This window comes from Conger conger, chromosome 10, assembly GCF_963514075.1.
Source record: "Conger conger chromosome 10, fConCon1.1, whole genome shotgun sequence".
Lineage (NCBI taxonomy): Eukaryota > Metazoa > Chordata > Actinopteri > Anguilliformes > Congridae > Conger > Conger conger.
Genome location: NC_083769.1, coordinates 35,205,029 through 35,228,349, shown reverse-complemented (window position 1 = coordinate 35,228,349; position 23,321 = coordinate 35,205,029). Strand labels below are relative to the sequence as shown.

At 39.8% G+C, this 23,321-nt stretch overlaps 2 protein-coding genes across 2 annotated transcripts in view; both read right to left on the bottom strand.

Annotated features, from left to right (window-relative positions):
• Positions 1-236: 236 nt before the first annotated feature.
• LOC133139330 (inter-alpha-trypsin inhibitor heavy chain H3-like) lies at positions 237-18,306 on the bottom strand. The gene is made up of 21 exons (XM_061258787.1): positions 18,212-18,306; positions 16,966-17,129; positions 16,106-16,210; positions 13,787-13,949; positions 13,414-13,524; positions 13,170-13,295; positions 12,888-13,004; positions 12,381-12,549; positions 11,856-11,978; positions 11,587-11,768; positions 11,073-11,252; positions 10,620-10,759; positions 10,073-10,305; positions 9,656-9,730; positions 9,075-9,119; positions 8,668-8,718; positions 4,781-4,900; positions 3,351-3,522; positions 2,001-2,149; positions 1,460-1,544; positions 237-655 (listed from the first exon to the last, which is right to left on the bottom strand). The coding sequence occupies exons 1-21, from the start codon at positions 18,293-18,295 to the stop codon at positions 547-549; spliced, it is 2,703 nt and encodes a 900-aa protein (XP_061114771.1). The 5' UTR covers positions 18,296-18,306; the 3' UTR covers positions 237-546.
• A 553-nt stretch (positions 18,307-18,859) lies between these two features.
• Positions 18,860-23,321, bottom strand: part of LOC133139519 (serine/threonine-protein kinase WNK2-like) — a 48,013-nt gene continuing 43,551 nt past the window's right edge. The window contains exons 28-30 of the mRNA XM_061259095.1: positions 22,654-22,698; positions 21,716-22,008; positions 18,860-21,572 (exon numbers count right to left, since the gene is read on the bottom strand). Of these exons, the coding sequence (XP_061115079.1) occupies positions 21,228-21,572; positions 21,716-22,008; positions 22,654-22,698 (683 nt within the window). The 3' untranslated portion in view covers positions 18,860-21,227. The remainder of the gene's footprint in view (positions 21,573-21,715; positions 22,009-22,653; positions 22,699-23,321) is intronic.

Genomic DNA, 23,321 nt, shown 5'->3' with positions numbered 1-23,321 from the left:
ACGTTTAGCTGCTCATATCTGGTCTGTGGCTGACTGTATAGGCTGGTGAGCTGGTTGTCATGAAACGTATAAAGAGAAACGCATCTTCAACCAGCTCGACCAGCTTAGGCTGGTTTCAGGTGGTATTTGCAGCAGGGCTCCTGCACAGCATACATGAACCAATAAAGGATATGTGTTTCACAGTGGAAAAATGTAAAAGTGGAAAGAAATGTAGAAGAACTTCACATGATCACCAATGCATTCACATTATTTTAATTTATTACAACATCACAATACTGTTGGTTGAAACTATAATGACGTTGTGAAATGATGCAGCCTGACATTTAGGCTACATGTTCAGTCAGATAAAGCAGTTATATCTTATTTTGTCATTAGCTTCATTTGGATATTTAACATTTTAATAACCTTACATCTGGAACTCAATGCATGCAGACCCAGGACAAAAATAATGGTTACCTTTGACAAATTTGTATTTAATGGTCTCACAATATTCTGAAAAACTGATAGTTAGCTGTGCAACTGTCCAAAATCCATCACCTTCTACAGCTATAAACCAAGGATTTTTAACAGGGACTCTGGTACGAGGGAGGAGAAAGGCACGAGCCAGCAGTCCACTGTTGGTTTGACATGAGTGCGGAAATCCACAGCTGAGTCTCTGAAACAAAATAACAGTAACCACATATTCTTTTGGAAACATGATGCTTTAATGTTCATCAATACATAAAGGATGAAACGGGTTCACAGCATGAGCAAAGAAAGTAATATTGTCACATATTTACATGTATGCTGCTTCAGCCCAGCAAGTATGGTTTTTGTATTATACAAATATTGACAAATATTTAATTTAATTATACATAATTTTATTGTAGTGGCAAGTCATGAGTGATGTATCTAACACTGTAAAGTTTCTTTTAAGAATTAACTCAATAACTAAACTTTTCTGTACAAAACTGAGTTCACACCAAAAATTACCACATCATCTTTACTACTTCAATATTATTTAAAATATCTCAACATTATTTCCCATTTCCAGTGTAATATAGTTCTATTACTTTCTTGTATATGAGCTGTGTGATAAATGAGCACTTTAAGTTTGTACTTCATCCCTCTGGTAAAAATGTGTAGAAATACATGTGTGACTAATCACAAGGAATAAAGAAAAAATGCTCATCCGCAAAGGTCATCCACATAGTTTAAAGAAGCTGCTGAACTGCTATATACTGTACAGTACATAACCCCTAATTGCTACCAACGAACTGATTGGTACCTTGCATGGCAGCCTATCACTGTTGGTGTGTGTGTGTGAATGGGTGTGAGAGGCATCAATTGTAAAGCACTTTGGATAAAAGCACAATATGAATGCAGTCTATTTACCATACCAATTTTAAAACAAATGTGGCAGGAAAACACTACATTGTGTAAACTGGGCTTATCACCTTGAACGTCTACTTAATTGTACCTTGTTGCCAGTACTTCTTTACCCAGGATTTCCAGTTTCACCAATGGTGATGTCTCCTTTAGGACATATGACACCGGAGACCGGCCTGTAACACAAAATCAAAAGACATATTTAAATCTGACATGGTTCTAGGTCCTCCAGCCCTTAAAGGGTATTTTCATTTTAAATATATTATTCCAGATTGAGTTCCTAGTACTTACATGATTATATCTACATAGATTCCATGTTGCAAACATCTTAATTTGCTAACTCATTAAAGAAAATAAGAATACATAAAAGATCAATGGTTTTGTAACTTACTTTAGTTTATTTAACCCTTATAAAAAGCTCTGAATCAGTATCGGGTTGTCTGAGGATTTCTTGCCCAATTTGAATATTCCTTAGAAGAGTAGTTGTATGTGTTCAAGAGAGCAAATAAACCTGAGGTCAATTTGAGAGAGATAGAAGGTGTGTATAAGAAAGAATGAGAAGGAGATAAATGTCTTTGTGTCCATCTCAGATTGAGTACCACTGATTTTGGCAGAGCGCAGACTCTAGTTACCCAGTAGTCCTTTGGCTTTGGGGATAGGGTCTTGCTGTCTAATGTCTGCCCACAGAAAGCTCTTTTTGTCTTTCTCGTGCAGTAGGATGTTAACACTAATATTTCCCACAGAAACATCAAGAACTTTGTTCTGCATGGTCATTGATATGCTGCAAAGTAGAGAAACAGATTTAATGTTAAAAGCCTGGCAATACATTACTAATTTCATCAACATCAATGCTGAATTATTATACATTGCTAACACATTGTAGTACCGTGTAGCATAAGCCAAGTGTCTACTGACCCGCATTAATTCTATGTTTGGCATTATAATACTAGCCAATAGGGAAGTTTGTCTCTCGGTTTACTTGGTGCCACTCACTATTTAAATGCTGCTAACCCCAGAACAACAGTAGAGAATGAGTTTTCACTCGAGATAACTTTTCATGCTATCAATACAACCGCCTGAGCTTTAGGTAGAGCATTAATGCAGTAGTCATAGCATCCCTCTCAAAATGATGTGTTTTTGCTCTGTAGCATGTAGCCGATGGAAGAAGCTGAGGCCTATGATTGTTCATTCAGTTAATGAAAGAGTACAACAAAAGACAATTATTTTCAACTGCAAACTCCTTATATATAAAGACTGCACAAGTATTCAAATTAGCTGCTACACTGGACAACTGCCTGACAGACAGTTGTTAAACAGAAACATATACAGGTTTTGCCATTTATATATCCTCTGTTAGTGTCTTTTGCCACCTCTTGCTATTTAGGTATACATCTTCAAATTATTCTGGTGGCTGATCAACTAATCTTGATATTTAACAGCAGAATCTGCCGAGAAAAAAAAATCTCATGTTTCTTAAGGATTATCCTTACTTGCCATAAATAGTTGAATTAATTAGAAAATAATAGATTTGCATCCTCTAGGTGATGTTAATCTGTGCTTTAAGGGCTGGTATGGATGAGGATTTCATAATGACATCATAAGATGCATGCACACATTCTGCTCAGCTGGTCTGCATATTCAGGCCAGGCAATAATTGTGTGTGTGTGTGTGTGTGTGTGTGTGTGTGTGTGTGTGTGTGTGTGTGTGTGATTAACCAATATACAGTTTTACACAATATAATTTTGGTTCAGATACACCAATTGAGAAAACATCTCCTACCTCACATATAGTACCCATGTGATGGAGGCTACATGAGGCAGTCATTCCAAATTAGTTTTAAATTTAAGTAAGTTATTGTGCTCAAGAATGGAAAAAGTATGGCCTCAACTGTCGTTTCACATTAGTGCCCAAAATACTGCTCTGCCTTGCTGGTGTGTTCACCCCTGTCTCTCTGATGTGCATGAATGTAAGGTAAGAAATACCCATCACAATGATGACTTGTGGGAGTGTCAGTCCAAAAGATCAATTGCTCTTTGCCTTCATCTGTAACCATGATCCCGGTCGTGTTTGCTTTGATTTGGCACTTATCTTTGTACCGAACACCAATCTTGAGGAAGTGCCCCCTTTTTAACATTTCACCATTGATGGACACACCTAGCAAATGATCAGAGATCTTCAATCTGTTAAGTGGTCACCATTATGCACATGCAACTTGCTAACAAAGTCTCTCATATCTGCGATGCTCTACATTCTTACGCTGTACATTCTGATGAACAGCAGGTCTGACTACCTACTCGAAAGTAGTAGGTATTCAATGCCCTGGAAAAATCCTCAGCATTTAGGAGAATCTTAATGAATTATGAATTTGATACAAGAAATGAAATTAGTCACAGACATTAAAAATAAAATTTTGAAAAAGCAAAGGAACTGTTTTTAATGAAAATGAAGGGTTTCTAGTTGGTGAAAACAAGTTACAGGAAATGAAGCCAAAATAAACTCACAAAGTAGCATTCCCTAGACAAAGTGCAGTGCTGCAAAATGACAGAGTGACGGGATATTTGAAGTAAGCAGGCTGTCCCAGGCCTGTTGGGCGGCATTGCTGTCTGACATGGATGTGCCCCACACATACCACTGTTGATTGTAGCTAGGGTGCTACATAATTAGCAGTAGCATCCCCCAGGATTACAGATGATTTGTACAGTTTAGTCAGTGAGTATCTATGTTTCATCATTCTCTGCTGACCCCTGCTGGTCAATCTGCTTGGTAATTCTACACACAGTGTCTTTCTCTGGATTGACATTGCAAAAAAAAATACAAACTGTACAGAATGCATGACATTCACCCTAAGATTCCAAAAAGAAAAATGAGAGAGGTAGGTCATATACATGGCTTTGGACGGAGAGACTCATAATGGTCAAAGGTGCCGCAGAGCACTTTCTGAGGAACATTTTTATTTTATTGCACCTACGTATTCATGCAATTATCTAATCAGCCAATTGTGTGGCAGCAGTGCAATGCATACAATCATGTAGATACAGGTCAGGAGCTTCAGTTAATGTTCACATCAACCATGAGAATGGGAAAAAATAACCACACATTACAGAAAAGCAGAAAGGTATGCAGAAAAGCATCTCTGAACACACAATGCATTATATCTCTAAGTGGATAGGCTACAGCAGTAGAAGTCTAAAAAATAAGTCAAATAAGTAAATACCTAATAAAGTGCTCAGTGAGTGTATATGAACATAATGTCTGTGATTAACCTCATCAACATGTAATATTAAAGGTTAAAGAATTACCTCATGTCTAAATCTTTTGTAAAAATAATAATAATAATAAAATTGAAAAGAAGAAAGCATTTTTGATTAGTATTGATGATCCTGCCCAGTAAACATGCGGTGAAACGACTCACCTGTGGCCGGGTCATGCAGAAGTTTAAAGACAGCCTCTTTGGGAATCAAACCTCTGGGTGCCTCAACATTAAAACAGATTGAGGTATTCTGGCCCTGGGCTGGCAGAAGGACTTTTAAGACTGTGGCAGAGGAGAAATGACTGGAACATTATCATTGTTGTCATGAATACAGGATATACAGGATAAACAGATAACACATAATGTATTTTTTATATCACACAAGTGTTTTTGATTGGAAATGAAAGTGAATACATGATCATTTTTTTGTGTGGTCACTGGTGGTAACAAACATTAGTTTTCACACTCCAGTTCTATTTATGCTATTAACTACAAGGAGCACATTGTTTACCTAGAATATGATCTATTCCAGTGATAACATATTTTGGAGAAAGACTGCCTATAGAAAGAAGACTGCCAAGAAAGAAGACTGCCTATTGTGCAACATATCAAACCTAATTTTAAAGATGCATTTTGGATTTGGGGGAAGACCAAATGGCCAAAGACCAATTTTGGGATAATAGCTATCCATTAAATATGCATCTGATGACACAAATATAGTGTGTGAATTACCGTTCAATGGTAAATCCATGACAATGTAGCCCTACTCGAAATGTGTTTAAGATGTTATTGTATTGTTATTATAATGTTCCACCTTTATTCAGGTGGAACATTACAATAATATCCCTACATGTATTCTTTGTGGTGGTCTGTGAGTTACATAACATTTTCAAAAGTCATAGATGTGTCGGAGGTAAATGAGGAGACATTATAGGACTTTAGAATTCCTGGTGAGCTATTGCTCAGTACGGTTTATTTGACTGAATAAAGTCCAAAGCTTTGCCCAGCCAATATTGCTTTTATTTGGACATTGAAATCACCTTAATACAATGTTATTCAAATAGCCTATCCCACGGTCATGGTGATTTCAATTGGGATACTATTAAAAAAACAGTATCCCTCATTGGCAAATATTTCCATCCCAACGTTTTGCTAAATCCGCTGCTATAATAGCAGTTGGCCGAGGGACTTTAGAGGAAATGGAAGAGGACATTCTGATTAGTGTGTTACACCTATTAATAAATTAACTTGAACTTGCGCTTGAACTATCTGCCTTGAAACTAGCAAAAGTGCACCTGACCAGATTCTAAATGGCCTATGTCAGTAGGGGGAACTTAGGGGCCAGCTTATTAGTTTCACAAACTGATATGAAGTCGCCCCCTAGTGATACCTAAAGGCCTATTTTGCCATTGGACTCCATTCATGTTTTACAACAAAAAATATTTCCGCTTATATATTGAGATCTATGCAACATATTTTTTACCTAAAAAAATAAAATAAATTCTGAGGTCCAATTTTTCCTGAGGACACAGACAAAAATATAGATGTTTTTAAGAAAAATGGCTGTATATAATGAACAATACTAATAATAATCTATATGTTATGCATACAGTTGTGTTCAAGAAAATAGCAGTACAACATCAGTAACCTGATGAACCACTGTTATTAGTAGTAGTGATATTTCTGCATGGCTAATAATTTACTTGTAGATGTAATAGTGTAATAGAAAAAAAACAGACCCAAGTGTCATGACATGCACGCTGCTTGTTCTGAGTAATTGACTCATTCATTGAGAGGGGTGTTATCAAAATAATAGCAGTGTGGAGTTTAGAGAATTCATTCATTCTGGGAAAAAAACAGGTGTCATTAATTGTCCTTTATTAAGGAAGAAGGGAAGCAAATGTTTCACACATTGTTATAAAACATATTTCCTTCTGAATTGCTAAGTAAGATAGACCATTCCAAACATTGCTAGGGAACAACTTCATTTCATTAAAAAGTTGATTGGAGAGGGGACAAAGCACAAAGAAGTGCAGCAAATTATAGGATGCTCAGCTAAAATGATCACAGATGCTTTAAAATGGCGACAAAAACCCGAAATATGCAGAAGAAAATAAGCAATTACTGTTAAATGGATCAAAGAATAGTCAGAATGGCAAAGATTCAGCCATTCATCAGCTCCAGAAATATCAGATGATCTACAATTACCTGTAAGTGCTGAAGCTAAGCTATCAGCAAGAAGCCCCCATAAAGCACCATTGTTGATAAAAAGGGCATGTGCAGAATCTATTCAAATTTGCCAAGCAGCACATCAATTGGTCCAAAGAGAAATGGCATAACGTTCTGTGGAATGATGAGAGTAAGATTGTTCTTTTCGGGTCTAGTGGTCGTCAACTGTACGTCAGATGACCCCCGGGTACTGAATTCAAGCCACAGTACACTGTGAAGACTACGGTGTTGGGTTTGTATACCATGGATAATGGATCAGTTTGAATGCATCAAAATACTGGAGGAATATGTTTCAACAAGACAACGACCCCAAACACACAAATAAGTGAGCAACATCTTGGTTCTAGACAAAAAGGATTGAGGTAACTGAGTTTGGCCAGCTGAAATTGAGTGGCCAGCTCAACGTGTGGGGTGACATTAAAAATGCAGTTTCTGAAGCAAAACCCAAAAGTTCACAGGAACTGTGGAATGTAGTTTGTTCATTCTGGGCTGAAATACCTGTTACTAGGCACAGCAGTGAAAAACAATGGTTATGCAACTAAATATTAGTTCTGTAATTTAAAAAGAGGTTAAATCGTTAAAAATGTTTGTATACAGTAAGTGTTTGAGTTTGAAGAGAAACATGTCAACACTGCCATTTTTTTGAACAGATTAATATTCCTTTTCTTTGCTTCCTGTAAAAGAATAATGCAAACTTAATAAAATTTGTTGATTTGGAATTGAATGTGTCACGTTTCCACTACATTTGAAATATGGAACTAAAAGCTATTGAAAAATATTTTCACTTTATTCACTTTTTTTTACGCACTGCTGTTTATTTGAACACAACTGTATAGGAAACTGATATGTTTTTATTTCAATATGTTTACTGTCATGATTCAAGGTTATTTTATTGCCAACAAACTTTGGAAAGGTGGCTTGAAGACAGCTCTTACTGGGCACAATAAACAAAACCAAGCAACTGGATTTTTACAAACCTCATTGGAATTATGACTGGAAGAGAGTGCTATGGTGAGATGAGACCAAAATGCAAAATTTCTACACACCATCGACATGTTTGACAGCAAAAGAGAAATGCATACACAAGGAAGCACCTCTGTCAAATTTGTGATGTTTTGGAGATGTTTTGTTGCCAGCGCTCCAGAGGCACTATTTAAGATCAATGGCACAATGAATTCAACAAAGTACCATGACTCAAAACATATCCACACAGAAATGTGAAAAAAAATCCCTCCAAATGTGTTCTCTAACTTCCTCACAAATTATAGAAAAAGACTCATGGCTGTCATCTTTGCCAGGGGTGTTTGCACAAAGTTTTATACAATGGGTGCAAATAATTTTGAAACCTGTGTTTTCGGGAAATATATATTTTGAAAATAAATAGTTATTACGGTAGTATGTGTGCTTTATTTTCCAATATGTGTAAAGCAGTATGCTTTATTAATGATTCAATGGAATCATATGTTTTTCAGATAAAAAAAAATGAAGAAGAAATGAAGGCAAGTTACACAATGGCACAACACATTCTTTAAAAAATATATTTTTTTAGTAACTGTAGTAAGATAAATCTTATCTTACTACAGTTACTAAAAAAATAATTGATTTTATTAGTGCTGAAAATCACATAAAAGTTCAAAATCCAAACATGCCACCCTGGGGCCTCAAGAGAAAGTGAGGATAGTTCTTATGCTTTATGTTAAGGATAGATGTTTGATACCATTGTAGTTTCTCCAGAACATTTACCATACCAGTGAAAAGAAACGTTATGATAACCTTACTACATGTTCTTGAACAGTGCAACAAAAAAGTGTCTGACTCACAGGCTATCTCCGGTAATATTCGAGCTGTAGGTTTTTCTTCAATGTCTAAATCTGAATGAAGCAATAAAGGCAAGTTACACAATAGCACAAAACATTCTTTTAAAAGCATGTACTTACTGAATAATCAAAGATGCTTTATCTTACTACAGTTACTAAAAAAGAATTGATTTTATTAGTGCCGAAAATCACATAAAAGTTCAAAATCCAAACATGCCACCCTGGGGCCTCAACTGAAAGTGGGGATAGTTCTTATGCTTACTGAAAAATTAACAGTAATGTTTTATGTTAAGGATAGATGTTTGATACCATTGTAGTTTCTCCAGAAAGTTTACCATACCAGTGAAAAGAAACGTTATGATAACCTTACTACATGTTCTTGAACAGTGCAACAAAAAAGTGTGACTCACAGGCTATCCCGGATCTTATTCGAGCTGTAGCTCTTCCTTTAGTGGCTAAATTTGAATGAAGCAATAAAGGCAAGTTACACAATAGCACAAAACATTCTTTTAAAAGCATGTACTTACTGAATAATCAAAGATGCTTTATCTTACTACAGTTAGTAAAGAAATAATTGATTTTATTAGTGCTGAAAATCACATAAAAGTTCAAAATCCAAACATGCCACCCTGGGGCCTCAACTGAAAGTAGGGATAGTTCTTATGCTTACTGAAAAATTCACAGTAATGTTTCATGTTAAAGACAGACGTTTGATTTAAAAATAAATGGTAGTGTTATGCTTGAGTTAAATTGGAATCCATGTTAAAGATAGATTGCATTGTAGTTTTTGCAGAATCTATCTTTTATCATACTACTGAAAATTAATGTTATGATATTTTTGGGATAATTTTCTTAAATAGTGCAAAAACGAGTTTGATTCACAGAACATTGGTTCTGCAAAAAGTTGAGCAGAGGGGTTCTATGGGAATTTTATGACTTGTCTTTTATGAATTTCAAAAATAAATGTAAAATAACATCTAATTTAACTCACCTAGTCTAGTATGTTTATGCCTTCTCCTTACTGCAGATGATGATGATGATGATGCTGATGATGATGATGATGATGCTACGGGATGAAGAGAGGCAGTAAAGTCATTTTATTTGTTTGTGCTTTATCTGTGTATTTACCCTGCTGTAAAATCCAGCTATGAGCTTCAAATGAAAAACATAGTTTGAGCTGGGAAAACCATGTTGAGTGTGAAGCTAGTCTGAACTGGTGAACCAGCTACCTAGCTTGAGCTGTTTTTTTGTTTTTTTTTCAGCAGGATACCTAAGGCCTGGAGTCAAGGGCCAATCTTTAAAGTGACCATGACACAATCCAGGAACATTCTGAAAAACATAAATGAAGCTGAACACACAGAGATAATGGTTCCATGGATTAAGTAGAGACTATGAGCAGGGAACTTACCACCTTGCAAGAATGAAGACCTTGCGATTGGACTTGCGAATATCCTGGTTCGTGTTTGTGTTTTTGTTTGTGTTTTTGTGTTTCCTTCCTTGGGTTTGTGGGCCACATGTGGCTCTTCACCCTCAGGCTTGGTGACCACCATACTTGTAAGTGGGGTCACAAAGCTATACTTGAGAGAGAGCGCCAGAACCTTCTCCCTGACAGCTGTCTGCTGTTCCTCTGTGAGCAGCACTCTGCAGCCAGCAATATACACACAGAGACACAGTGTACTGAGCAAGGGGGATACACAAACTATAGTGAGAAAGGAAGAACAGAGACAACAGTACCTTCTACATACATACAGTTCTATGAGAGTAGAACCCCTACATTCACTATTCACATGATGCAGAAAAGGGACACACGCCTCACCTCAGAGAGGCACAGTGTTATGGTATGGCAAACACACTTGCACTGAGCCAAAGGAGAACCTCAGACACACACACACATATACACACACATACACACACACACACACACACATGCTCACAGCTTTAAGATGACAACTCACTGTCTTTCCAGTAGCTGCTGTATAGTAAGATAAGCCCACAGTCTCTGGATGTATGTTTCAAAGATGTAGTGGTCAAGGGTCTTGGAGGCATTTCTTTCATTCCCAATAAGTACTTCATGGAATATTGAGTCATTGCCTTTCTGCAGAAGAGTAGAACTGTGGTACATTCTTGGCTTCAACTCCTCACCCTTCACTATAAACATTTATTTACTCAGCTCAAACAACCAACATTCCCGTTGAGTGCTCTTTTTGGTTGCTTGCCGTAATAATAAAAAGGTTTACATCTTTCGAATACATTTGGAAACCAATAACATGTTGGTGTAATGACAGAACGGATCTGACAGCAACATAAATAAAGTCTGAGTTAAATTGGCAGTAACGAATCTGGTCATCCATACTGTGTCTATTGTTCACATGAGATTCATCAACACTGACTGAAAATAGATCTCTCACCATTTTAGCCTTGACTTCAGCATTAAATATCTCCAGGTCATTGTAATCAATTTGACCAGCAACCACAATCTCAGACCCATCATAGTACTGGCCAAAGGTGGTGTAGGTGACATTGGAGGCACCAGTGTAATGCATTTGGACATCGAGCAGAAGAGGAGTAGCCACTTCATCATAGAAACCCTGAAATTAAAGTACACGCATTTTCCATATCCTTTTACACCTTCTATGCAATATTGCAGCCTCAAAGTGCAGAACATTTAGCTACTATCAGTGGTGATGACTGCGATGTAATGATTCAATTCATGATAAGTGTCCATTTAGACACCTTTTTAAAAGACACAAGATTAAGAATTTGAGATTAACCTGTCAATGGCTATAGACCATACAGCTAATTAGCAAGCCAGTTAATCAAGGTAAACCAACATACACACTACAGTACAGTAAATTAAGTGAAATGGGATGTGTCCATCAGGGGCTTAACCTCTCAACAAGACGTCAACATGCGTAACAATACCTGCAACTGCAGAGCTGCATCCGAATCATCGTAGATCCTTCTGGCCAGGCCGTCGTTCTCTAGTGACATCCTCTCTAGGAACTTGTAGTCGACGTCAAAGCCAAACCCCAGGCAGTACAATGTGTATCTCTTCCGGATGGCCTCCCTAACATTCTTCTGGATCTCATCTAGATTGGTCACACCTAAGTGAACAGAGCCACCATTAGCATAGGTCACAGGCTGTAGTATAGGAAGTATGTATGTGGTGGTCAGTGGACAGTATTTAGTACCCGTGGTGGGATCTCCATCAGTAAGCAAGATGAGAATGGAAGTACTTTCTTTTCCAGAGTGAGACTCTCCAAACCTGGACAACATCTGCACCCCCTTCAGAACTGCATTGTTGATATCTGTCACTGCACAGGCAAAGCAAAGCATTTTAGATGACAGAAGGGGCTTGTAAATTAGTTGCCATTTATTTAGTTTGATTTACTTATGCACTTGCATTAAGGAGGAGCGAGCTGGCTAAATCAATTGAAGCTTACATTCAAAATTACAAAATGCTTACACATAAACATCAGTTTAAAAGGATTTTAGATAACTGAAAGAAGCACAACCTTATTCCATAAGAATATTTTACATACAATAATGTACTGTTCATATTACACATGTTCTAATACACAATTAAGTATATGTGTTAACGAATAGCTTTTTGCGCTGACACAGACTTTACAGTTTCCATGGCACTATTGTCAAATGAATACATATAAAGGCTTTTAAGTGATGCATAACCTCCAATCTTACACAAATTTTCTTACTTCCTTCGCTTCTGATGTTGTTCACAAAGTCGCGTGCCAATGCTAGGTAATCTGAGTTCACGGGAACTAAGTCATCTTTCCAAGGTGTCACACGACCATCAAACATGATCAGGCCAAAATGATCCTCTTTGTGGAGATCATCTAAAATCTTCAACATTGCCTCTTGAGTCTGAAAATTCAAAGGGGACCATTGAACTGATATTCATATAATATAAGCAGATATATGACAAGACTACACTGGTAAGATGAAGCAAATCTCATTCCACCACTGTGAACTCCAAACAACATTTTAACAAGCATTTGCAAGTTACAAATATGTGCAGAATATCAGGAAAAGGTGTTATACCAGAGCATGTTTTCTTCCAGAATGTACTGTAAATTGATTTATGAATGAATCAATATCATATGCACTGGGGGACTGAATATATGTCCACACTGCAATGCACAGGACTATGGTCACAGCTTGATTGACAAACAGAAAATCTCAAAAGAGTAGAGCAAACCTACCTGCTGTATCTTTGTCCCACTCATAGAGCCACTCCGGTCAATAATGAAGACAACATTTTTGGGAATGCGTGAGAGACCAGAGGGGGAAAAGTAATGCACAAAATATCCATTCACATTCTGTAAGTAGAGAAAAGATAAGTGAAGGTGAGTGCAAGAGGGTGTAATAGAAAGGCAGGGAGAAAAAGAGTGATAGAGAGGGCGAGCTTAGTCTCATATGCAGCTCATATGGATCCACTGGTGAAGTGCAGATTATGCTCAGCCCATGAACATATACAGCTGTACCTGCAGCTCTCCCTCTGACTTTGGCCTGTTGACATCATAGACAATGCGCAATTCTCCACTCAGCCCTTTGTCCTGACAGTCGGAGCACTGCTGCTGCTCAGGAGAGGGGGAGAAGTGCACCAGGGCCTGGGCGGTGGGGTGAAATAGGGGAGATTGGTTGACAGATGGAGAAAATGTTTTCTCGACAAACCATAAAACAAATATGCATGAAAGATGATTTTCCCTCCCTTCATCACATCAGTACCTCTTTATCAGTCAGGTTGGTGGTAACAGCGCGTGCCAGATCGTTGGAGGCCAAGCCCCCATGGGTTTCCAGGAAGCGGATCCCCTGGCGTTCAAATATGTGCACGTCGATCTTTATGAAAAGAAGCAGAGATAAGTGAAACTCTCAGAAGCAGATGAGTCTTCACCATAGAACCAAGGTACATTTTAAATTTGTAAAATGCTCTAATCTTTCAAATGAGCAAACTATACGGTCACTTATATAATTGAGAGGAAACCGTAAATCTTAAATAAATCTTAGCCCTGCCACGATACACTCCTTTCATAATTCCTCCCTCCTGTCCCTGCCCGTGGCTCTCTGTCTCTCTCTGCCCCTCCCCCACTCTCACTCTCACCTTGAAGTCTTTGACAACCTGTGTTGGTCTGGCCTTGATCAGTAGTTCATACTTCCCTAGACGTCGTTTCAGTAGCTCCTCATAGGTCAGCTCAAACGTGACTTTACTATGCGCAGCCACCGTCACCGAAGTCTTGAATTCCTCCAGCGTTCTCCCCACAGCACTGAGATACAATAGTGTGCAAAAATGTTGGCACCCCTGGTCAAAAGCCTTTTACAATTCATATCTAAGTGAACAGAAATCCACCTGACCTCTAAATGGTCTAATGTTAAACATGATACATCTCTTCAAATTATAAAGCAAGATTACTTTTTATTCAATTTTTTTACAGCTTCAAAATAGTGAAAAAGGAAAAAGACCCTGTGCAAAAGTTTGGGAACCCTGTCAGTTAGTACTTTGCAACTCCACCTCAGACAACCATAACAGCTTGGAAACACTTCCTGTAGCCAGCTAAGAGTCTTTCAACTCTGGAATTTTTCCCCATTCTTCCTGGCAGAACGCCTCTAGCTCAGAAATATTCTTCAGCCTCCTTGCATGTACAGCATGCTTGAGATCTCTCCACAAATTTTCAATAATATTAAAGTCTGGGGACTGGGGTGGGTATTCCAAAACCTTCATCCGTCTTTCCTGGAGGCACTTCATGGTTGATTTCAAGGTATGCTTTGGATCATTGTCTTGCTGGAATACCCAACCTTTCTTCAACTTCAATGTCTGGACTGACCTTTGAACATTAGCTTCTAGAATTTCTTGATATTTATGGAATCCTGTCACGCAACGTGGAGCAGTGGAAATGAACCATCTTCATTCTGAAATCCGTGGACAACTGTTTAGACCAGACAGAACAGCCACTGCAGTTGGATACTTTAGAAGGCATGGAGTTACTTCAGAATAGAAAGTTCAGCCCAGAAATTATACTCACCTGATTCATTGAAGCCATAACAAGTAAATCACCAGGGTCTGGGCCTTAGTAACAAGCAGCACCTCTCCCCATCCCTCCCTACCTCCCTGTGAACCTTAATTGTTGTCTCTGTGACTTGCTTTGTGTATCGGTATTTTTAGTTGGCTAGGTAAGCAGTGTTTGGATAATTAACTTTGGTCACTTTTGCTCTGTTTGTTTGTTTCTTTGTTCAAAAAAAATAAAAAAATAAAAATAATAATAATAATTGGCCCTCATCCTTATCTTTGTTGTACAGGTAGCAGTTGAAATTGTACTTCCCTCTAGGGTCTTTCAGCGAACTTATCCCTGGTTATGGGTATGCACTTTGTTGTACGTCGCTCTGGATAAGAGCGTCTGCCAAATGCCAATAATGTAATGTAATGTAGTAATCTTAAAAAGCAACAAAGAATACCCCAAAATGGTTCCCAAACTTTTGCACAGGGCCATTTATAAAAAATGAAAATAAAAAGCATTCTTGCTTTAAAATTTGCAGAAAGGTCTCATTTTTAACTCTGTACCATTTAGAGTTCAGGTTTGCTTTCGTTTTGCTTTTGGAAACATTGGAACAAATGTCTGTATGTGTTTTAATCACTGTTGACAGGTGAATGACCATGGTCTTGTACACATCTCTGCATTGTTTGTACTTTATTATATTTTGCTTTTACTTATATGGACCAACATTTTGCACCCCACTGTTAAAATTAAGTGTGTATGTTACATAGCACATAGCAAACAGTGTTGATGGATCATTCGGGTTACAACCAATAGTACCAGTAAACATATAATCTCACAACAACGTTAAATGCTGTAGCAGGAGCAAGAAAGAGACTGAGAATGTAGTATTAGCAGAAAGAACATGGGCAGGGGATACCTTATTTCAACTAACAAAATGGTACACTTTGTAAACTTTGTGAAATGTTTAGAGCTCAGTATTGGGTGAGCCAAGGTGCAGATTAAATAGGTGTTTTCAGTCTGTGGTGGAAGATGGCAGTGGCCCTGCTGTCCTGAGTGTGGCAGCTGTGAGCTCATTCCGCCACTGGGTGGCCAGAGGCATAGAGCAGAGAAGCGAACGAGCGGAGGGAGGGGACAGTAAGGCAGCCAGGGAATGTGAAGCAGGGTGGCTGGGCAGGAGTGTAAGGTTTGATCACAGTTTGCATGTAAAAGGGTGCAGTTTCTCTTGCATTTTATTCAGGATACCAAATCGTATAGAAGAGCAAAAGCTCTGTATAAGCTGGAGGGGCCTGATAGCACCTGCAAGGAAACCAGCAAGACAGACATGTATGCACGCACACACACACGTGCGCACACACATACAGTACACACACACACACACACACACACACAAGCACAAGCACACCTTCTAACATATACTTGTGTATTACCTGACAAGACCGGCACTCTGGCCACGTGACACGGCTTGGCTGTACTGCTTCTGTGCCTCTTCCTTCTTCTTCACCACCCCACTGTATGATTTCCCATCTATGGTCCTGCACCGTACACAATGCACAGAGTCCACATGTTGGAATGATAGGTTCATCAATAATATCAATTGGATGAAATATATAATACAACAAAAAATATGTTCACTGTTAATTTCCAACTTTCCAAACTGCCTCATGGTGTAAAATGTATGTGTTTTTATAAACAATATAAAAAATATAAATAGTTGTGGACAGAATCTCTAAATGGCCAGCTGGGGTTAACACCCTTACTCTCTACACAATGAGTCACAACCAAGGCTCAACGTCTCATCCAAAGAATGGCTTCCATCTTCTCGGACAGAGAAATGCCCCCATCACGGTGTTGTGGCACTAGATTTTCTTTTAGGCAAGAAAATACTGGCCCTGAATGACAGGAGCTCCTTAGTGAGCTTGGTTATTAAACAACCTTTTAAGTAACTTCATTCCCACTGTCATACCAACTAGGTGTAAAGTCAAAAGATTTAGGTTTTCATTCAGTTGATGTGGGTCAAGGCTCTATAGGGCAAGTATCTAGTGGGCTGTGAGAGAGAGATGAAATGGAGGGAAAAGGGAGGTGAATGGGATGCAAAGGATGATATACAGTACAGAAGGGAGGGTGAGAAGGAGAAATACGATTAGAAAACATGAGAAAGACACAGAAAGGCTAGGATGGACGAAGAGAGAGCAAGAGGGCAGACAGGTTGTAACAGGAAGGAAGAGAGAGGGAGTCGTGAGTACTTCTACAGTAGAAGAGGAGAAGACCTACGAAAAGGAGAACTCACATGTTGAATTTGCTGATGAAGGCATTTTTGGGCAGCTCCACGTGGAAGTCCACCTCACGGGGCGCGCTCGCTCGATTAGCAACCCTGCTGGTGATCACAGTCACAGCATAGCGGCTACTCACCTTAGACCTGATGTGGAAGCTGTAGACGTCCAAGGCATCGGTCTGAAGATAAAACGGTTTCGTCACCATTCACTGGCCAAACTGCTTTTAGTGTAGCAATGGTGAAAATGTAATTGTATGCTCATCCTCACACAACTACTAGCACATTTGTCCTTTATGACATAGAAGATTGTGAAGATGTTCAGAAGGAAAGTAAAACATACTTAATCTGTTGACTGGACATAATATTAACAGCACCTGTACATCACACCATCTCAGCAGGAGAGCCTTTGCTTTGTCAGGACATTTTACAACTCAGTGTACCAACCACCCACTCCCTCCACTTGCCTTTTATCTTCAACCACTACCAGTTTCCGCCGTTTGCAAAATAAACACACAAAAAAAAACCTGATTTACGATAAACAGTCAATCATTCTAAACAACCGAGGGAACTTTGGACTAGGAGAAAAGAGATTTTGCAACTTGTTGCTCGTCAGCACAGCAAAATATTTCTCCCTTAATTTGCCTAATCCAATACACTAGGATTCGGGGATTATTTTAGTGCATTGTTCTTATTCAACGCAACATATTTGTTCTTGTTTTAAACACAATTCAAAATATATATAAAAAATATATATTTGTATTAAGAAAAAAACAGAAATCCTTTCTCTTCTGCAACATTCCAACAAGACATCTGTCAGGCCATTAGTCTTCATTAAAATGACACAATTAAATAAAAATGCCTTCACAAATATTCACTGAAATCGATGAAGAAAGCAAACTGTCAATTACAGAACAGAGTACCTACAGAATAACCACAGAAGCGCCTATGACAGCAGCTTGGGCAGTGTGAAGACCAACAAATCTGTCCGGGTTTCCCCACAGTGACCAGGTGATCCCTGCAGTCTGCTACCAATGCTCACTCAGACATGTATAGTCTGTTACACACAGTCCATCACTGTTCACATTTCACCCACCAACCCCTGGTCCAGAATCCAGGTCAGATAAAGGGAAGAAGATTCTGGATCAGTCACATAGTGCCCATATCCCTGCATCCAGCCTGCCTCTCCAGCTACATAGGGGGACCGTTCATGAAGGAATTACAAGATCTACCCGTATTCAAATGCCGTCAGTGATGTCCTTACCACGCTCTCCTCCCCCTCGACTCCTGCGGAGGAAGGCCCCAAAATAAGACTGAGGAGCAGCACCCCTCCAACAACGGACATCATGGCTGCTATGTTAAAACATTTTAAAAAGATGCCTCTTTTAAAGCACAGGGAAAAGGTCACAGACTAAGTACACAGCAGCCAGTCAATAATTGACAGTAAAAAATTAGGACCTGGTTTATTTCCTTCCCAATAAATTTGATAAAAATCTTTCCTGTTGATATTCAGGATGCTAATCTTGTTAAACTTGTGAAACTTGCCACTCCATTGCAAGAATGGCATTTTATCATCAGCTGAAGAGTATACTTAAACATTTGAAGAATGCAGTTTGCGAGCTTTGATGGATGAAATTGTGACAAGGGAATAATGTGACCGTGTGTGTGTGTGTGTGTGTGTGTGTGTGAGAGAGAGAGAGTGTGAGTGAGTGAGTGAGTGAGTGTGTGTGTGTGTGTGTGAGAGAGAGAGAGAGTGTGTGTGTGTGTGTGTGTGAGTGAGTGAGTGAGTGAGTGAGTGAGTGAGTGAGTGAGAAAGAGAGAGAGAGAGAGAGCGAGAGAGATTGTGCGTTTGAGCACATGCGAGCACAAATGTAAGAATGGGTGTATTTTCACAAATATTACGTGGGAGACATTGTCAAGCACAAAATATGTTTATTTCTTTCTTTAAACATGTACAATCTTTGTGACTGAGTGCTGCTGACCGGGCCAGGAAAAGCAAAACTCTACAACAGGCAGAAGCAATCTCACACAGAGTTATAGAGCAAGCATCAGTGATTGCGTTTGCTCATGAAGCATATAAACATGAATGTAAAGTAGAAGATATGAGAACACAAATCTCTTACCACTCAAAGTACTTTGCCACAGCAGAAGATTCTGCAAAAAATTATATAAAAACCAATTCAAACCGAATTGATGAAATAATACACAGTCGAGGGTATGGGCAGAGGAACACAAAATGTAACATTAGTAGACATAGAAGATCTGTACAATTCACAGCTTGACAGAACCGGACATGGGTGCCTCTCAGGACATGGTCCAAAATGTCACTGCAGGAATGAAAAATTAACCTGCCCAGGTATTTGTACAGAGTGGTTTCCAAACTTTTGACCATGTCAGTCTGTAACATATAATTTTTGGTCAGATGGAACCATGTCAACACAGGTGCAGACTATGGCCTCAGTTGTTAACTGTGCCGTACTTAAGTTTCTATTTTAATAATTTCATAGCTGTGCAAAACAATGACAAAAAAAAACAACAAAAACAAAGAGCCTCCCTACTGCAAAGAGTCAGGGATGAAGACAGTCAGTTACACGGGCCAAACACAGTGCAGTTACACGGGCCAAACACAGTGCACAGTTACACGGGCCAAACACAGTGCACGTGGGAGGAATGTGAACCAAACAATACAGGATGAATTTTTGATTGTGACAAGTCAGTGCATTCTATTCAGAACTCATCTGGTGACCATGTTGCAAAAAGTTTGAGTTCAGTAAGAAGGAATGAACGCTGTGGCTTTTCCGGCAACAGCTCAGCAGTTGGCCACACATACATACACACACACACACACACTCTCACACACCATACCGGTTTCAACCAAGTGATAACACTGTTTCACATAAAATCTTACAAAAACCCAAACCCATTCTTTAATAAAGGTCATTGTTCATTTGTAAATATTATTGAGAACTCTTCCTCCAGACATTTTGTGCGTATAATCATGCGTATTTGTGTTGTCAGTAACAGCCAGGCAAAGGGTGACTTGGTTTTAGACCGTCTCTCTGCTATAGGACGGATCCAGAGGACAGACTAGCAGCATTGAAAGTAAGCGCACGTCTAGCTACAAAGACAAAACTATCAGTAACTTATATTAGTAAATAACTGATCATTGCACGGTTATCCCAAAAAATAAATACAAGTGATCAATAAGATCCACCTAAACAGAACTTTGCTCTAAATGAACATACACCTTTAAATGCATTTATTTCCTGTGACCCTCAAATGTTCAACTCAACACAAAAGCAAAACAATATCCCGGTGCTATTTTTTTCTTTTTTCTTTTTAATAAGGCTTGTTGCAAGGCCACTACAAAGCTTCGTCGATCATTGAAATTGCACTTAAATCTTGCACAGCACAGACAACAAACTGCTACATTCTCCCACACATCCACGGTCAGAATATTCCCCAGTGTAACAGATCAGCGCGGTGTCCCTGACGACGATAGCAAGTGAAAGCAGAAGTTCTGGAAATTTCCAAACAAAACTCCACAGAAAGCAACATATCCTGAACAGATCATTTTCATCCACGGGTGTGGCAAGATAAAATAATTGGCTGAAACGTATGATTTTATTATTTCAGTAAGAGCATCTAGAGTGTTTATAGTGCAGTGCTAGAAGGACATTCGAATGAAAAACCACAGAAATGTGAATGCATTAAAAATAGAATAACATGAGCCAATATGGAATAAAACTCTTTCAAATGTTTACATGCTTCTTCTCAGGAGAGCCTGAAAAGCACTGTTCAAGGCACTACACTCCCACAGGGTAATTCACCTTAAATACAAACTCAACTTCTACTAAACCTCTGAGTATTTCCATTGCTAGTGTTTTTGAAAGGGGTGTTTCATTGTAATGACACGTCTGTAGTTGGATAAAGACAGGCCTAAAACAAAACATTAAACAGTGGCTCTCAGTGAAAATGTTTCACAGTGATTGCAGGACACAATGTACAGAATGGCTGTGTGCTTGTTCAGGACCAAACCCAGCAGCAGATGGGTTATATGTACACGCACACACAAGTTATATACACAAATACAAGGGTTATATACACACACATTATTTACACACACAAGTTATTTACAAGCAAATAAACTCCAGGGTAAAGCTTTGAACATGTACGAAGACAGAATGGTGCTCAGTAGCCTGCATGTTAGGACCATGAGACTCGGATAGAGAATGGATGTGGTCCTTGTGTTGGAAACACTAGACTAGGGCAGGGTGACGCTAGGTAGTCCTCATATTTGGACTTGGAGGGCTCACGGGGCTTTGCCTGGGCACAGGAAATACCTGTAAGCCGGGATTGCCCATAGAGGAGAACGCAACAGTGCCCGGAGCGCCCAGAACGCCCACCGGACCGGCAGGCCCGGCCATCCCGGGCCACTGCGAGGCGTACACGGGCGCCGGCAGCACTCCTCCGAACTGGCCAGCGGGGGCCAGGTACCCAGGAGGCAGGCCGGCCATGGAGTGAGCGCCCATGGGCGGCGGCATGGCGGGGGCCAGGGCTGCGGTCATCGGGCACGAGAGGGGGAGCTGGTACTTCACCGCACCCAGAGGGCGGCTATACTTCACCTGGGGAACAGGGGGGGAAGAGGCTGAATCACTACTCCCATTCACGAGTTACAGAGCGAAATCCTACTGTTCGACGCCGACTGCGCATCTTCATTATCACAGAAGGCATTTCACCAGCCTGTGCCTGTGCTGAATGAGCTCACCTCCGGGGCGGCCGGGGCGGCCGCCTCCAGGTCATGCCAGCGGCGCTGCTGCCGGATCTGGTTGAGGGAGGGCCGGGCGTGCGCGGCCGCCAGAGTCTCCTTGGTCCAGTCGTCCACCAGTTTGTGCAGGTCGTCGGTGAAGGTGCCCTTCTTGTTGTTGCTGTTGTTGGTCTGGACCTGGGCGAATCCGCCGACCGGCTGGGGGGGAGGGGGCGTGGACACCGCCGCCGCTGGATGCTGCTGCTGATACTGGTTGGATGCCGCTGCGGCTGCCCCGCTGCTATTGGAGGACCCTGAAAGACACACAGGGTCTCAAACTCAGCCCTGTTTTCTGGCCGCAGGCAACGGCTTGGCTGCTGGGCTTGGCCTTCTTTACGGTCAACTTCAGCTAACATGACCACTATGCAGCTACAACCTGCACTGCAGATAGTGATTCATTGCTAAGACAAAAATCGCACTTTCAAAGCAATATGGGATTGGACGTGTGCTCATCCACATTTGACCATGGTGCATTGATAAATTATATTCAATTACATTTTTTGATTAAAATCCATATTACAGTAAGGCTATACATTAAGTAAACAATTCACAGCTGAGTATGACCTTGAAAGGGCCCAAAACCAGCAGTAAAGGGGTTCTCCTCCACCCCCCCTTGCCGATATCACAGCACAGAGACAAAGCAGTACGCAATAATGTTGATACAAAAAAAAGTCACATCAATACACAGACAGATTCATAGCAAACACTCCATGCACTAGAAATTAAACCAATAAAAACCCACTCATGACATGAGGTGCCCTGTGTGGTGCTGCTACACACGTCACATTTAATATACTGTGGAAACGGCAGGGAGTTTGGTGCCAAAGTACTGGGGAAAAACAAAGCAAGTTTGCTCATGCGAAGAGGAAAAATAACAAGAAAGAAAATGGGATAGTTACTACTACTGCGCTCTTTGCCTAGACATAGTCGTTTCAGGGTGGACCCTAAGAGGTAAAACAGTACAAGACACACAGAGTTAGGCCTCAAAAGACGGCACAACAACAGGTCGGAGGACAAGCTGCTTCAAAGCAATACACAAAGCCATCATTAAGGGTAAAAAAAGAAGAGAGGGGGGGAGAACTTTAGTCAGTGATTTCAATGGGAGAAGCTGGACCTGCTACTGGTGCACTCATTCCAAAAATAAAAATTAGACAGACATCCTAGAACAGAAAGAGAAGTCTGAGCCCTTTGCATGATACAGGAATTTAGAAACAAGGTGTCCATATTCTGCTGTTGTACATCCTCGAGCATTTTTAAATGTTACCATTTAAATCAAATACATCTATTCACTAAACATCTTTCTTAAGGAAAAATAGGTGCAGGAGTTGACATCCTATCTTGAACTTCAGCATGAAAGCTGATCCAACATTTTGTGAACATGATATTGTTCCCATGTAACAATTACCAAGTTACATCAACGTACGACTCCAACCCTGCATTACCAAGGCATTCCATCTCTCAGATCTACAGTCTATCAACTTTTCACAATGATTCAGGTTCATTTTGGTCTGGTGCACATAAAAGCAAGCTGAAAGGGATGAGGGTTCATGAAGAGGAACTGAATAAA

Excerpts from the sequence above, each read along its gene's own strand:
- LOC133139330 (XM_061258787.1), bottom strand. The coding sequence starts at position 18,295 with ATGATGTCCGTTGTTGGAGGGGTGCTGCTCCTCAGTCTTATTTTGGGG. Across the intron at positions 3,523-4,780 it reads TCTGCATGACCCGGCCACAG|GTGTGTCCATCAATGGTGAA; the intron begins GTGAGTCGTTTC and ends ATCATTTGCTAG. Across the intron at positions 2,150-3,350 it reads ACAAGTCATCATTGTGATGG|CATATCAATGACCATGCAGA; the intron begins GTATTTCTTACC and ends TCTACTTTGCAG.